The following is a 17,369-nucleotide window of genomic DNA, read 5'->3' as shown; positions in this document are numbered from 1 at the left end:
TAGGACGTATATACTCGGCGAGTAAAGCTTGCAGTTTGAAAAAAAAACGTAATTTATAATTTTGAAACCACCACCCCACACTTTGAGCCTTGCTTGCCCTCAAGCAATCATTTTAAACATAATTTTAGAAGAAGAATGAAAATAAAACAGATCCTAAGAAATTAAAAAGAAAACAAAGGGAAAAGAAGTGCAAACTCTAAACTCGGGTTGCCTCCCGGAAGCTCTTCTTTTTAAGGAGTCATTAGCTGGACTCCTTCCGTTCTACGTTTCTGCCATTCCCTCTAGCAACAGCCCTTCTTCTATGTCTTCATTTCTCGGGATTCATTCTTCGTATCTTTTCACTCTATGTCCATTAACCTTGAAAGGGGTGCCATCTTTTGATACTAGCTCTATAGCTCCATGTGGAAACACCTTCTTCACTAGAAAAGGACCATCCCATCTTGACTTGAGTTTGCCCAGAAAAAGTTTTAGTCTTGAATTAAAAAGCAACACCTTTTGCCCTTCATAAAACTCTTTATTACCCTTGATCCTCTTGTCATGCCAACTCTTGGTTTTCTCTTTATAAATTAAAGAGCTAGTATAAGCCTCATTTCTAAGCTCCTCAAGAGCATTCATTTGCATCAACCTATTGTTCTTAAGCTCCGCTATGTTGAAGTTGCACATTTTTAAAGCCCAAAAAGCTTTATGCTCGATTTCCACCGGTAAATGACATTGCTTTCCATAAGCTAGCCTATATGATGTAGTACCAATAGGTGTTTTGAAAGCTGTTCGGAATGCCCAAAGTGCATCATCTAGCTTGTCCGACCACTCTTTCCGATTGCTCCCCACCGATCTCTCCAAGATTCTCTTCAAGGGTCTATTTGTCACTTCGGTTTGCCCACTAGTTTGTGGATGGTAAGATGTAGAGAATTTATGAGTTACCCCATATTTCCTTAACACCTTTTCTAGTTGATCATTGGAAAAGTGAGTGCCTCGGTCACTTATAAGAGCTATGGGAACTCCAAAACTTGAAAATAACTTCTTCAAAAATCACACCACCACCGGAGCATCATTAGTTGGTAAATCTTGTGCCTCCGCCCATTTGGATACATAATCCACCACCACCAATATATATTTGTTGCCTTTTGATATGGGAAATTGTAATGTCCCAACATTCGTACCAAAAATGTTCTTTAAATAATTACCAAAACCATATTCATGAAAAACATATCACAAGTCATAACATGAATTCAAAGTATCATTTCCAAACATATGTTCATTATCAGAGTAAAACATCCCAGGCTGACTAATCTATGGTGTGTGTCATGCGATCACCCCGAGCTCTTCCCTCCGCTACCGGAAGTACCTGAAACCAAAACTGAAAACCGTAAGCACGAAGCTTAGTGAGTTCCCCAACCTACCACATACCCTACATAAACACATACAACATATCCTGGGCCACGCTCGCTACTTCGGGTTTCGTCCGCTACCTCGGGCCTCGCCCACTATAATGTCCTCGCCGCTCCAGGCCCCGGCTGGCTTCAAGCCCCGCTTGGATACATATCTGTTTCGCATAGGCCTCGCCTGTCACTGGGCCTCGCCCGCTAACATATACTAATGAACCATGTCCTAAGGCCTCGCCTATCTTGGGCCTCACCCTTGTCCTGCTACTGATGAGTCATGTAACCCCATCCACACTCCTACTGATAGTGAGATACGGGCCCAACCCACACTCACCCTTGCCCTAACTTGGGCCTCACCCTTGTTCTGCTGCTAATGAGATGTGGAACACCGTCCACACCCTGCTATTGGTGAGATACGGGACCTCGCCCACACTCACCTCCCTACCAGGCACATACATGTATCACACAGACAACAAGTATAAACTATCATATAAACCATTCCTTAGGCACCCGCCCGCTATCATTGGACCTTGGTGCTGAATATCATTCTAGCATACTGCACCTAGGGCTAACCCCCAGGTCTTCCTACTCATAACTACATGGTCCGACATTGTGGCCGTAGACCCATTCACACAAAGGGAAACTCATCTCGTACTGTTGAACTTGCTGGTAACCCCTCTGGATGCTGACCGACAATTCCCTGAACCGCTGCTCCACTAGCTCCTCGAGCTACCAATATCAAAACATATATCACTTAGCTTAACTGTTCTCCAAAAGTCAACTAAGTCAACTATGGTCAAATTCAACCTTCCAGGTCAACCCTACCCGCCGAGTTCATTAGCTCAGAATCCTTTCATTTGCGACTCGACTCGCCGAGTCAGCCCCTGACTCGTTGAGTTTACCGATTTCTGAGTCCTGACCTGTCCAACTCAATGAGTCCCCACTCAAATCACTGATCCGAGTCTTTAACTCGAAGGGTTTGGGGTTTCGCGACTTGACTCGTCGAGTCCAAGACAATCTTCAACAGACCCGCCGAGTTGTTCTTCCAACTCGTCGAGTTCCTGCCTATCTTCAACCAACTCGCTGAATCCACCCATGTGACTCGCTGAGTCGCTTCAGTTCTTAATCCATACAGTGGCGTTTCGAGCCATGTTGGGGCTCCAAACTGTAGATCCACTCTTACCAAGTCTATTCCTCACGTAAAGTTGCAAACTTTACGTGAAACCAAAGAGATATGAGCTTAAAACACTTTCGGGCTAGGGCTTGGGGCAAAGATGCTTTACCAACACACCAAAAACTGATACTTTATGTGTCTCTTGGCCAAGACACACCTAGGGCTGAAGGGATCCATCTTGAGGACGTCCAAATCCCGAAATGCATCATACTTGGTCCAAAATCTCATAAAGAGGGACATGAAGAGATCTAACAAATAACAAGACAAGGAAGGAACTTGGTTACCAAAATGAGCAGCATAAGAGATGAATCTTCTGGATCCACAACCTTCCTCTTGAACCCTCAACTCCTTCTTCTCCTTCTAGGCTTCAAGAACACTTAAATCCTTCAATATTGGCTCACACACTCAAAGAGAGCACTAGGGTTTCGTAGGATAACTTCTGGACAATGGGGGCTACAAATGAGGCTGATAGAAGGAGAATGAGATGTTTAAATAGTGTACAAAGTCCCGGATTTAGGGTTTCCCAATTTAGACCGGACTCGCTGAGTCCCCTTTTCCGACTCGCCGAGTCGGTTACTTAATCGATCCCCCGAATCCCGCTCCGACTCGTCGAGTTCCTCCTTGGACTCGACAAGTTGATCCTTTAACTTAGGGTTTTCCTTTCCTTTCTTGGTCTTTCTAATTATGGGTGTTACAACTTTCCCCCATTTAAACTAAACTTCATCCTCGAAGTTTCTCTATGGCCAATCGCCCTGCAATATGCTTTCAACACTCTGCTTGGTAGACCTAACATCCGCTAACTATCTCCGCTGGCCTTCAGCCCGGTCATTATGACTAAAATTACTCCTTGCGGATAATAATCTCGGGTCAAGCCTGACCTTGAACATTCTGGGAACACAACTTACTCGGCTGACAATCCTTCTAGTACTCCCTGAGTACTGAAACTGAACCTATAGGGGTTCACCCGACTTTCCTTGTGCGTTTTCTGGCCTTCCCAAGGCAACGTTCCATAACTAACTACTTCCTCTGCCACTGTGAAGATCCTATCCTTCACCAACTCTATTACCCCCGCTACTTCCAGTACAGGTCATTACCGCCAGTATCCACTGGACACTTCACACTACTATAACTTGGTGCTGAGCACCCCTCGATCAACTAACTGAGTTCCACCATAGCTGCTTACGAACACTGCCACTGACTGAAAATTTCTGCTGTCCCTTATCTGCTTTCCGGATGAACCGAGACCACCCTGGTCCCTACTGATCTATCAATATCTGGATTACCGGCTCCCACCGGTCGCTAGCTCCAACACAAACTTCTTGTCGCTCCCAGCGAATTCCGAGGAGACTTAGGCTACCTAATACCGCCCCCTCTACTCTGCCATTCTGGCGCTACAAGTCCTGGGATCCCAGATCCCCTAACTTGACCCTAAGGTCTTTACCAGGTCCCACCTGTGCTACTACAAGCTCACGGGCCTCGCCCACGGGTCTCACCCGAACCATACTACTGAGCAAAACTGCTCTCAGGTCTCACCTATACTGCTACTCTCATACGGGCCTCGCCCACAGGTCTCACCCAACTACATCCTGGAGCAGCCTATCCCAAAGTCTCACCTCTCTAGGGCTATACAGGCAAGCTCCCTACTATTCTCAACCACTACTCATTCTTGATTCCTACCCAGATCTTTAGGAGGTAAGGGCCTCACCCCAACTCCACTAACTAGGAGATACGAGCCTCCGCCCACACTCCGCTAACTAAGCTCCTAGGGAATGCTACGGCTTACCCGCAGTCTTACAAAACCTTCCACCACTGACCGCTAGTGAATGCTACGGCTGCCCCGTAGTCTTACAACACTTCCACCACTGACTGCTAATACGAAAGTATCCCATGCTATCAGTTCTCAAGGTCCTCATCTCGACTCACACGAGTCCTACAGGCGATCCTCCATCATGAAATTCCAACCAGATACTAACATCTCGATTATATGAACTAACTGTTGGGAAGTCTCTCAAACTCCCAACGCTGAACTCATCATCCCATCCATCGCTGTGCTACTTCTTTTCTTTCTCAGAGGTCGTGTACTCATCCTGGATCTGTGCGCTCTTACCATTGTACACTCGGCGGGTTGTCCCCCACTTTGATCCTGCTTATACCTCACTGCTCAATGCTTGAGAAGAATTCCCAACCTTCTCCGCTATACCGCAAACAATCTGCTGATGAACCAAGCTTGCCACAGCTAGGGATCTAACCAATTTGTTACCCGATAACACCTTCCTGAATCCAACGGGACACTACTGAGTCCCACATAAGCATGCTATAGATACTGCATTCTAGGTGACTCACTCCAATAAGGCACAACCCCTAACTACCATTATACTAACCCAGGCATGCAGATGGCATATAACTAAAACACAAGCAAGCCACACAATTATGAAATACTTACATCCATAACGATGCTGAACCATAACAATATAATCATGAACAAAAGAAAATTTACAGAGAAGTGAAAGACACACACCTGCAACGTCCGGCGCTACCCACGCCTCCATGGTAGTCATCTGAAAAGCCCTGCCTCTACCGCAGGTGCCTCTGCTCGGCCCTGACGGCCGTCTGTGATCCTCAAAGTTGCAGGGGCGGGTGCTATCACCCGTCCCGCCAAAAACAAACTGGGGCACTGGGCCTTCTTGTGGCCCTGCTGATTGCAGTGGAAACATATCAAGTCTGATCCCTGTGTGGTGGTGGCAGTACAATCCCTGCTAAGAAGACCAGTCCGGCCGCACTTGAAGCAGCCCGAATCTCCACCACTACTACTCCTACACGCACCCTCGTGCATCCTGCCGCACCTCCCGCATCGGCTGCGGCTCTGGTAATCCCTCGATCTCGAATCCAACCCCTTGGGCCTTTTTCCCGAACTCGTGACTACCTGAACCTCTTCCGGCTTCCTCTTCCGGATCTGCTCCAAATCAATCTCCCTCTCTCTAGCTCGTGCGATCATATCCTCCAACGTTTTGCAGTTGGACCTGCTCACAAACTACCTGATGTCATCCCTCAACATCTCGTGGTATCGGGCCTTCTTCATCTCCTCATCCGCAACATACTGTGGTACAAGAAGAGCTGTGACATCCCCATTTTCACGGCCAGAAAAGACCGATTTTGTTTATGCTTTATAAAAATCAGAGTACCTCTTTTAATAAAAATGTTGCGGAATTTGTTCCTAGTAAAACATGATAAGTACGTTATCGAAGCGTTTCCGAAGAAAAGTATTTTTATTCATATTAAAAAATTTGGGATGTCATTGTCAATACAGAAACATAAGCATAAACAGAACTTACATTCATTATCACTAGTGATCTACATCTCTTTTAAATCTCTCAGTGTAATGTGACTTCTATTCAACACCTGTGATATAAATAAACTGAGTGGGTCAGGTTGGGAAACCTGGTGAGTACATAGTTTTTCAACCCACAATAATATAATTATTATGTTTAAACAATTAAACAATCAACCCAATTAGCCATCCCCATTATCTTCATTATTCTTAAGGATCTACCCTAAGAATCAGCTATTCCTCATTCATTTATTCCTAAGGATCATCCTAAGGAAGCGGAACGAAGTCCATTGTTGCCATGGTTTATACAATGGGCACTAAGTCTACATAGTCGCCAGGGTTTAGGCACTAAGTCTGCATAGTCGCCAGAGTTTAGGCATCAAGTCTGTATGATCACCAAGGTTTAGGTATCAAGTCTGCATGATCACCAATGTTTAGGCATCAAGTCTGCATGATCACCAGGGTTTAGGCATCAAGTCTGCATGATCACCAAGGTTTAGAGTACACCTGGTGAACACATCGTTCACAACACCTACAGGTTGCGAGCCTGCTAGTGTTCCACTGGCCTGTCTAGAATAGTCTGTGGTTGTCATCCATACTCTGCTGAATGACGGGGCCATCGTTTGGGAAAAGGCTTCTCACATCGTCCACTTCTCACCCTCACCTCGTGGTCTATAACATCTCTCAACTCATCATCCAACTCATATTCCATCTATTACATCTACCCATGTTTTACCCCAACATTATTGTAGATATAAAATACACATACAGTTTAAATCATTTAAAACATGTATATAATCGTTCATTTAGCATAGACAGCAAGTACTTAGATAATATGCACACATAGCACATAATTTATATAAAATACTTCATATCTATGTGTAAGATGAATGTAACTATGCACTCTCTTCAAAGGTGGTGACTCAACACTCAGACAGTGCTTCGATACTCTCAAAACAATTTCCTTCGATAAAACCTAGTATCAACACCACTAGGGTTTAGTCTAACGATAACCGCGACAAATTAATAGTCTGACTATTATTATTATTATATAAGCGTTAAATAACACTCAATATAACTCATAATAATAGCCCAAATAATTATTTTAAGGACCTAATAACATTACTATAATTATTTGGAAGCTATATTAAAAATTGCGTAAGCGTAGCTCACTTACAGTGGATTTTAACGAAAACCGGGCTTTGCTCGGAGCAGCATTTCCGAAACCGAAAGACCCCTTTTTCTCGGGACTCCGGGAGCCTCGGGGCTTCCTTAGGGTGCTAGGGGATCACCTAGGCTTAGGGGAGGGTTAAAACCCTTAGAGAGAGAAAGAAACTAGAGAGATAATGAGAAATGGTGTGAAAAATGTGGAGACCCTCGCCCCCTTTTTATACCCTGCGAGGCCTCAGACTATGTTGGGCGTAATCCTTGGCTATGCGGGGCGTAACTTCGGATAGGGTCCAGCTGCGTCCAGCTGTCTCGCACTTTTGAAGAGGATAAGGACCGAGGGTACGCTAGCCGTACCGAACTCTGGCGCGGGGCGTAAGGCGAAGCGAGGCGACGTGGCGTGATCCGAAGGGCGCTCTACGATCGGCGATGGACGGCTGCGATAAGGTCACGTCATCCATCTTGCATCAAATTTTGCAATTTGCACACTCAACTTTAAAAATTTGTAACTTTCGCGTACGAGGTCCGTTTTTGACGTTCTTTATATCCACGCGAAGGTGGGAACGTACTCTACAATTTTCGTTTAGACTCCGTTGGCTAATTTTGACTCGATTTTAATTTTTATATTATTAACAGGTCGGGACAGGGTTGGTCCGTCAAATCCTCATAACTTCTTCATCCGACGTCCGTTTTCGCCCATCTTTTTCTCGTTACGCTACTCTTAACGAGATATTCGATTCTCGTTTAGGTCATGTTGGCTAAAAATCACTCGATCTAATATTTGAATTTCGGGTTGTACACCGCTAATCCGAAACTTCGAAAAATCATAACTTCTTCATACGAAGTCAGATTTGAGCGTTCTTTTTATCGATGTTATTAGTTTAACATACTATACGATTTTCGTTTATATCGCTAAGTCTAAAACTCACTCTATCGTAAATTCACTATTTACACTTCCCGGTGTTGTGCCGGTTCCGTCGCGAAACTTCGACGGGTCATAACATCTTCGTTATAACTCAGATTTCGGCGTTCTTTATATGTACAAACACCTTGTGACATATACTGCAACTTGGTTCAAATTATTTATTCTAAATAATCTTTTGTCGAAAAGTCGTTTTCGACACTTATTGCCTCTAACTTGACTAGCCCGGATCTACGGGCGTTACAAGAGCCCTCTCCATGAACTTGGCGGTGATCTCCGCCACAGTCTCAGTAGTCTACGTCAAATCCTAAAACTCCCGTTCTAGCTACTGCACCTCAATAATTAGCGAAAACACAGCCCTGAACCTGGCCGAGAAATCGCTCCATGTCATCGCGTCCAACGCGACATCATCACCATTGGCATGACCAACCTCCTCCCACCAATACCTCGCTCTGTCCTTCAGAAGACAGGAGGCGAGTCTGAACTTGTCCCCCTCGAGACATCGGCTCGTACGGAATGCGTTGGCTACATTGGCCAACCACCTGCTGCTAGCGATGGGGTCCCTAGCCCCATGATAATCAAGAGCTCCGCAGGCTCTGAACTCTCGAAATGTCATAGTACGCGCTCCCATCAAAGCCATTATATCGGTACGAAAGGCTCTCAGCCTCTCATCCAAGATCTCCAGTATACCCTCCTTGACCGTTCCAAAGATCACAGGAGTCTGATCTAGGATACTGTGCGTAACCTCAGCTGATATCAACTCTCTCATCTGCTCCTCGAGCTGCTCGATCCCTGAACCCGAGCCTGATCCCTCTTTGGTGCCTAATCCGCCCACTGGTCTCTCTCGCAATGTCACCATGCTGAAAACATATCGCAATACTATCAAAATACTCATCACTACTGAGGGATCATACACACACTACAAGTTCCCCGGTCTTGTCTCGGCCTTTCTTGAATCGAGTACGAATCCTCTGCTTTCAGTAGTACGGGCCCATACTACCTTCCACATCTATCCGTACTTTCCTCAAGAACTGCTTCGACTCCACCAGGTCCCTTTTCTACTACTACCGCTCCCAGCACTATCTCATCCTAGACTTACCCTAGGGAAACCTCTGACTCTAACCGAACCAGCCCTCAGCCGCTTAAGGCCTCCTTGTGATGCCAATTAGCCATCACCTGAATACCATCACATGTGACGACGCTCAAATAATGCTTCGAGTAAAAGACTCGTCCTTACAATGGTTGGACTCAGACAAGAGCTACGCAATAGGGCCAAATCCAGTACTCTGAGATTATTCAACCCCGATCACATGCGACGTGACGTATTCACCTAATGGCTAACTCCCATCACTCAAAATCCCACAATGCACAAAGCAAGCAATATTCAGACAAGGGAAAATATAACCATAACATACTCAAGCAATCATAATCTCATATCAAGAATCTGTACTAGCATGCAAAATAAGCTCATAAACTCAGGCATAACCTAAACATGCTATCCTACTACTGTCTAATCAACACTATCATGCAACTCAAAGCACATATAACAGGCACATAAGGCATCCTCCCTAGATCCTTAGTCCTAATCTAGCATGCTGTTCTACTAACTGATAATCATAACATAAACTTGTATGGGCATTTTGGGGTACTTACTTGAGCTCGGTTGATTGCATGCACCATACCCTTTTCTCTTATCAAAATTCTTTTCTTTCTGAATTATTTTCGCTTTTCTAAAACTGGTTCATTTCTAGAAACTCTTTTTACAAAACTGTCTTTTCATTTTGAAATTTTTTAAACCAATCCCTTAGTTTGAGTTCAGACACACCCGAGAGTATGTCTGAATCCCTCAAACCAAGGCTCTGATACCAACTTGTAACGTCCCAAAATTCGTACCAAAAATTTTCTTTAAATCATTACCAAAACCATATTCATGAAAAACATATCACAAGTCATAACATGAATTCAGAGTATCATTTCCAAACATATGTTCATTATCAGAGTAAAACATCCCAGGCTGACTAATCTATGGTGTGTGCCATGCGATCACCCCAAGCTCTTCCCTTTGCTACCGGAAGTACCTGAAACCAAAATTGAAAACCGTAAGCACGAAGCTTAGTGAGTTCCCCAACCTACCACATACCCTACATAAACACATACAACATATCCTGGGCCACGCCCGCTACTTTGGGCCTCGCCCACTACAACGGCCCCGCCGCTCCAAGCCCCGCCTGGCTTCGAGCCCCGCCCGGATACATATTTGTTTCACATAGGCCTCGCCTGTCACTGGGCCTCGTTCGCTAACATATACTAAGGGACCTTGTCCTCAGGCCTCACCTATCTTGGGCCTCGCCCTTTTCCTGCTACTGATGAGTCATGGAACCCCGTCCACACTCCTACTGATAGTGAGATACGGGCCCAGCCCACACTCACTCTTGCCCTAACTTGGGCCTCACCCTTGTTCTACTGCTAATGAGATGTGGAACACCGTCCACACCCTGCTATTGGTGAGATACGGGACCTCACCCACACTCACCTCCCTACCAGGCACATACATGTATCACACAGACAACAAGTATAAACTATCATATAAACCATTCCTTGGGCACCCGCCCGCTATCATTGGACCTTGGTCCTGAATATCATTCTAGCATACTGTGCCTAGGGCTAACCCCCGGGTCTTCCTACTCATAACTACATGGTCTGACATTGTGGCCGTAGACCCATTCACACAAAGGGAAACTCACCTCGTACTGCTGAACTTGCTGGTAACCCCTCAGGATGCTGACCAACAATTCCCTGAACCGCTGCTCCACTAGCTCCTCGAGCTACCAATATCAAAACATATATCACTTAGCTTAACTGTTCTCCAAAAGTCAACTAAGTCAACTTTGGTCAAATTCAACCTTCCAGGTCAACCCTACTCGCCGAGTCTGCCTACTGACTCGCCGAATTCATTAGCTCAGAGTCCTTTCATTCGCGACTCGACTCGCCGAGTCAGCCCTGACTCGTCGAGTCTACCGATTTCTGAGTCCTGACCTGTCCAACTCACTGAGTCCCCACTCAACTCACTGATCCGAGTCATTAACTAGAAGGGTTTGGGGTTTCGCGACTTGACTCGCTGAGTCCAAGAACAGACTCGTCAAGTCCAAGGCAATCTTCAACAGACTCGCCGAGTTGTTCTTCCAACTCGTCGAGTTCCTGCCTATCTTCAACCAACTCGCCGAGTCCACCCATGTAACTCGCCGAGTCGCTTCAGTTTTTAATCCATACAGTGGCGTTTCGAGCCACGCTGGGGCTCCAAACTGTAGATCCACTCTTCCCAAGTCTATTCCTCACGTAAAGTTGCATACTTTACGTGAAACCAAAAAGATATGAGCTTAAAACACTTTAGGGCTAGGGCTTTGGGCAAAGATGCTTTACCAACACACAAAAAACTGATACTTTATGGGTCTCTAGGCCAAGACACACCTAGGGCTGAAGGGATCCATCTTGAGGACGTCCAAATCCCGAAATGCATCATACTTGGTCCAAAATATCATAAAGAGGGACATGAAGATATCCAACAAATAACAAGACAAGGAAGGAACTTGGTTACCAAAATGAACAGAAAAAGAGATGAATCTTCTGGATCCACAACCTTCTTCTTGAACCCTCAACTCCTTCTTTTCCTTCTAGGCTTCAAGAACACTTAAATCCTTCAATATTGGCTCACACACTCAAAGAGAGCACTAGGGTTTCGTGGGATAACTTCTGGACAATGGGGGCTACAAATGAGGCTGATAGAAGGAGAATGAGATGTTTAAATAGTGCACAAAGTCTCATATTTAGGGTTTCCCAATTCAGACCGGACTCGCTGAGTCCCCTTTTCTTACTCGCCAAGTCGGTTACTTAATCGATCCCCCGAATCCCGCTCCGACTTGACGAGTTGACCCTTTAACTTAGGGTTTTCCTTTCCTTTCTTGGTCTTTCTGATTATGGGTGTTACAGAAATGGTCCCATGATATCGATCCCCCATACATCAAATACTTTGCACACTTGAATACTATGTTGTGGCATCTTGCTTCGGGATGCAATTTTTCCCGCTCTTTGGCATGCATCACATTCTTTGACATATTGGGCTGCATCTTTAAAAATTGTGGACCAATAAAACCCAATGTCAAAGATCTTCTTAGCAGTTTAGTGTGCTCCATGATGTCCACCGGTGGGCCTGCTATGACAATGCTCCAAGATTTTTCGGCTTTCATTCCCGAACACACATTTTCATATGATTCCATCCGCGCAACTTTGGAAAAGATAAGGCTCATCCCAAAAGTAATATTTTATATCTGAAAAGAATTTCTTCTTTTGTTTGTGAGTAAGATCTTTTGGGATGTACTTGCTAGCTAAGTAATTAGCTATGTCTGTGAACCATGGCTCTTCTCCCATGGTCACCATAATGTACTCGTGCGGTAAGTCATCTCCAACTTTATCTTCTTTCAATTGCGGGTTTTCTAGCCTTGATGAGTGGTCGGTTGCTACATTCTCCATTCCCTTTCTATCGCGTATCTCGATGTCAAACTCTTGAAGAAGTAGAACCCAATGTATCAATCTTGGCTTGGCATCCTGCTTGGCAAACAAATACTTGATAGTAGAGTGGTCAGTAAAAACAGTTGTTTTAGATAAAACTAAATAAGGGCGGAATTTATCAAAGGCATACACCACGGCTAATAATTCTTTTTCGGTGGTGGTGTAATTCTCTTGGGCCAGATTTAAAGTTTTACTTGCATAATAAATGGGTCGAAAGTGCTTATCAACCCTTTGACCAAGGACAACTCCTAATGCAAAGTCACTAGCATCATACATTATTTCAAATGGTAAATCCCAATTCGGGGCAATAATGATCGGGGCATTAGTCAATTTTTCTTTCAAGATTTCAAACGCCTCTAAACACTCTTTAGTAAAATTGAATGGTGCATCTTTTAAAAGAAACTATGTTAGAGGTCTAGTTATTTTGGAAAAATCTTATATAAAACGCCGGTAAAAACCCACGTGTCCGAGAAAGCTTCTAATGCCCTTTACATTAGTTGGTGGGGGTAATTAGGCAATTGTGTCAATCTTTGCCCGATCCACTTCAATTCCTGATTTGGAAACCTTGTGGCCTAGAACAATACCCTCCTTGACCATAAAGTGACATTTCTCCCAATTAAGAACTAAGTCGTTTTTTTCACACCTAGCAAGCATTAGATCAAGGTTAGTGAGACAATCATGGAAGGAAGATCCAAAAACAGAAAAATCATCCATAAAGACTTCCATGAATCTTTCCACCATGTCGTGGAATATGGCTGTCATGAACCTTTGAAATGTCGCGGGTGCATTGCATAACCCAAAGGGCATGCAACGATTGGCAAAAGTTCCACTTGGGCAAGTGAAAGTGGTATTTTCTTGGTCCATTGGGTCTATGGGCATTTGGAAATAACCCGAAAAGCCATCTAAGAAACAATAATAACTATGGCCCGATAATCTTTCTAGCATTTGATCAATAAACGGTGAGGGAAAACGGTCTTTACGAGTGGCATCGTTTAGCTTTTGATAATCAATGCATACTCTCCAACCGGTTACCGTTCGTGTCGGAATAAGCTCGTTCTTCTCGTTGGTTATGATCGTTATTCCTCCTTTCTTGGGCACCACTTGGACCAGACTCACCCACGGACTGTTGGAAATAAAATAAATGATCCCCACATCTAAAAGCTTGACTACTTCCTTCTTGACCACTTCTTGCATGTTTGGGTTTAGTCTTCTTTGGTGCTGCACAACCGGCTTTGATCCTTCTTCCAGGTTAATCTTGTGAGAACAATAAGAGGGACTTATTCCCTTGATGTTGCTAATGCTCCATGCTATGGCCCACTTTCGCTTCTTCAAGACTTGAACTAGCTCTTCTTTTTCATATTCGGAGAGGTCAGAGGCTCTTATAACTGGCTTTTGATGACCATCTTCAAGGAAATCATACTCCAAGTGATCTGGTAATGTTTTGATCTTTGTTTTTACGTTCTACATGTTGTACTCGCTGAGTACAGGTGAGGGACTCGACGAGTGTGTTACAGAATTTACGAATTCAATTGTTTCTTCACATGGACTTGGCGAGTAGATCGACTCTACTCGACGAGTTGCTTTATCATAATTCTTCACTAATTCTTCATACTTAGCTTCTTCCAGTAGCCTCTTGATTTCCAGTAAGTCTTTTTCAGCATCAAATTCTTCATCAAATTTGGTGGACTTGTTGGGATCTTCATTATCGCATTCCTCCATCAATTCATCAAACATGTCAATCGAGAACGCCATATCATCACTATTACTCGCATGCTTCATAGCTTGATCAACCCCGAAAGTGACTGAATCATCTCCCACCTGTAAGGTAAGCTTTGAGTCTCTCATGTCCACTATAGCACTTGCCGTGTTGAGGAAAGGTCTTCCAAAGATGATCGGGATTTGAGGATCTGCTTCCATGTATAGAATTATAAAATCAGCGGGAAACAAAAACTTGTCCACCTTGACCAATAAGTCTTCACATATTCCTCTTGGAAATGTGACTGTTTTGTTTGCTAAGTGAATTGCCATATGAATTGGCCTCGGTTCCGGGAGATCCAATTTCTTGAAGAATGAATATGGCATGAGGTTCACACTTGCTCCCGAATCAGCCAAAGCATGAATGGTAGCCAAGTTACCAAATTGGCAAGGCAAAGTCAAGCTTCCCGGGTCACCCTTCTTCTTTGGTAATTTGTTTAACATGGAAGCTGGGCAATTTTCATTAAGTACTACTTCTTTCACCTCCTCCATCTTTCTTTTATTGGTTAGAAGCTCCTTAAGGAATTTCGCATATTTTGGCATTTGCGTGACTGCTTCGATGAAGGGTATGTTGATTTGAAGAGCTTTAATATGGTCAAGAAACTTCCGGTACTCCTCTTCCTGCTTTTCTTTCTTAGCTCAGGCTGGATATGGCATTGGAGGCTGAAAGGACTTTTCAGGAATTTGATTTTTGGAGTTTGGCAGTGGACTCGTCGAGTCCATATTCTGGACTCGGCGAGTAGGGTCTGTACCATGCAACTTTTGATTTTGGTCTTCTTTTTTTGCGTCCTCCTTTTGCAATTCTTTGGGTGCTTCAGTCTGAATGGGAGCCAGAGGAGTAATTATCTTCCCATTTCTTGTTGTGACTATATTTATGTGCACGCCTCGTGGGTTGTTTTCGGTTTTACTAGGAAGTTCGCCCGGTGATCTTTGATTGATTTGTTGAGCAAGTTGCCCAAGCTGCGTTTCAATGTTATGGATAGTTGCTTGTTGGTTCCTAAGCATGGTTCTTGTTTCTTGGATTGCAGCATCATGATCATTATGTCTCTTTTCTGAAGCAGCTACAAATTTGGTAAGCATCTCTTCCAAACTTGGTTTTCTTTCTTGTGCCGGCTCCTCCTTTTGGTAAAAACCTCTTCCTCTTTACTTGTACTTCTCCTCCTTAGCCTTCTTGTACTCGTCATAAGGGAGCCACTCCTTCTCTGGTTTACGCCAATCTTCATCATATCGGTCCCCACTTGAGTAACATACTTACACCTTCTTATTGCCATTTTCATCCAAGTTGCAGTCTCTAGTAAGATGAGGCCCATTGCAGTTCTCACAACCCACCCGAATAACATGTATCGTTTGATCCATTTTGTCCATCCTCCTATCCATGGTTTTTAGCATAGCCATGACTGCTGACAAGTCTTCTGAAGCTGCATAGGCGGCCCCCCTTGTCACATAATTTCTTGGATTATGGTATTCTCTAGAATGCTTAGAGAATTCTTCAATTAGTTGCTTTATCACTGGAGTTGCCTTCTTCGTGAGTGGACCTTGTGAGTCAAGTAATTGCCTTGTGGTAACATTCAATCCATCATAGAAGATGAAGACCTCTTGTTGACTATTAAGGTCATGATGTGGGCAATTCCTTAGTAAACTCTTATACCTCTCCCAAGCTTCATAGAGTGATTCTCCAGGTTGTTGTTCAAAGTTGGCTATGGCTTTCTTTAACTTAGATATCTTGGAGGGTAGGTAGAATTGATCCATAAATTCTTCTTTTATCTTGGCCCATGTAGTGATGGATCCGGGGGGAAGTGACTTGAGCCAATCCTTTGCAGCACCCTTAAATGTAACCGGAAGCATGCGAAGTAGCTGAGTTTCACGAGGCACGTTTGGAACATTAAAATAATCAGCTACATCATTGACTTCATCCAAGTGTTTATAAGCATCTTTGTGGTCTTTTCCATAGAAGGGGATCTCCTTGAGTAGAGCAAGAATGTGACCATTTAGCTCAAAAGTGGCAGTTGCGAGAATTGTGGGATGCACAAGTCCCGGTCCAGTATCATCGCGTATCCTCTTCTTCCATTCCCCCATGGGGAATTCATCAATGTTAGCCATGAGAATAGCTAATTCGTTGTCGGAATCAGAATCGTGCCCGAATGTAGGTTCTTCTGCTTGCTCGGTTTCGTACTCGGTGTCTTCTTTGATCGGGTCTTCGTTTGCTAAAGAGGCGATGGATGCTCCTGATTTGCTGCTCTTCTTCTTCCCAAAAACCGTCTTCAAGTTAGACAAAGGCGACTTCTTAGGTGTCTTCGAGCTTTCCACGTCTTTGCCTTTGTTCTTTCTCAATGCGGATTCTGGGTCTTGAAATGGGGGCACTAGTGGAGTGCTGGATCCTCTGGTCATGAAAAGCCTGTAACAGAACGAGACAAACGCGTAAAAAGAACAAAAGACGAAACAGAATGAAAATGGAAACTAATTGCCAAACAGCAGGTTACTCGTCGAGTTGGCGCGAGTGCACTCGGTGAGTAGCCTGTCTAAAAAAATTGAAAACTAAATAAAAACTTCTAAAAACTAAAAAATTCTAAATCCTAACCTACTTACTGAATTGCTAAAAAAAATTAACTTTATGCACGAAAAACTCACACAAAGGGTCGATAAAATTAGGAATTAGATTTAATTTTTGAACCGTTCCCCGGCAACGGCGCCAAAAACTTGATGTGTGTAAAATGCACTGGTTTTAATCCTACTTTTAAATTATAAATTTAGCACACAAAGGCAGTGAACCTGTCTTTTAGTGGTATAGTTGGATAAGTAGAGTGTCGAACTTAGGGAACAGAAATTAAACTAATAACTAATTTTAACTAAACAAGTAATAAAAGTAAATGTTTTTCTCTAGTTTTACAAGACTAGAAACTTAAACACACCACCTAACAAGTGATTAACTAACAACTAAAAATTCACCAAATTTGATAAAGAGTTTCTATTTAGGTCCAACCAATTCACTCCTATGGTTATTTGTATAATAATATGATAAATTAATTGTTATTTGTTACCAACTATAGTGGTTAGATTCATGTTCACTAATACTAA

General features: G+C 43.8%; 1 protein-coding gene and 1 non-coding gene across 2 annotated transcripts; one reads left to right on the top strand and one right to left on the bottom strand.

Annotated features, from left to right (window-relative positions):
* Positions 1-321: 321 nt before the first annotated feature.
* Positions 322-926, bottom strand: LOC145064633 (uncharacterized). Its single transcript, XM_079012045.1, has 2 exons — positions 922-926; positions 322-880 (listed from the first exon to the last, which is right to left on the bottom strand). Exons 1-2 carry the CDS (start codon positions 924-926, stop codon positions 322-324), a joined length of 564 nt encoding a protein of 187 aa, XP_078868171.1.
* Positions 927-15,903: 14,977 nt separating this feature from the next.
* Positions 15,904-16,010, top strand: LOC145065138 (small nucleolar RNA R71). Its single transcript, XR_013688288.1, has one exon. It is a non-coding gene; the product is annotated as a small nucleolar RNA R71 (small nucleolar RNA).
* Positions 16,011-17,369: the final 1,359 nt, after the last annotated feature.

Source organism: Lactuca serriola, chromosome 7 (assembly GCF_051521515.1).
Source record: "Lactuca serriola cultivar US96UC23 chromosome 7, Lser_US96UC23_V15, whole genome shotgun sequence".
In the NCBI taxonomy this organism is placed as follows: Eukaryota; Viridiplantae; Streptophyta; class Magnoliopsida; order Asterales; family Asteraceae; genus Lactuca; species Lactuca serriola.
The sequence above is the reverse complement of the archived record's forward strand: the minus strand, read 5'-3'. Positions and strand labels throughout refer to the sequence as shown.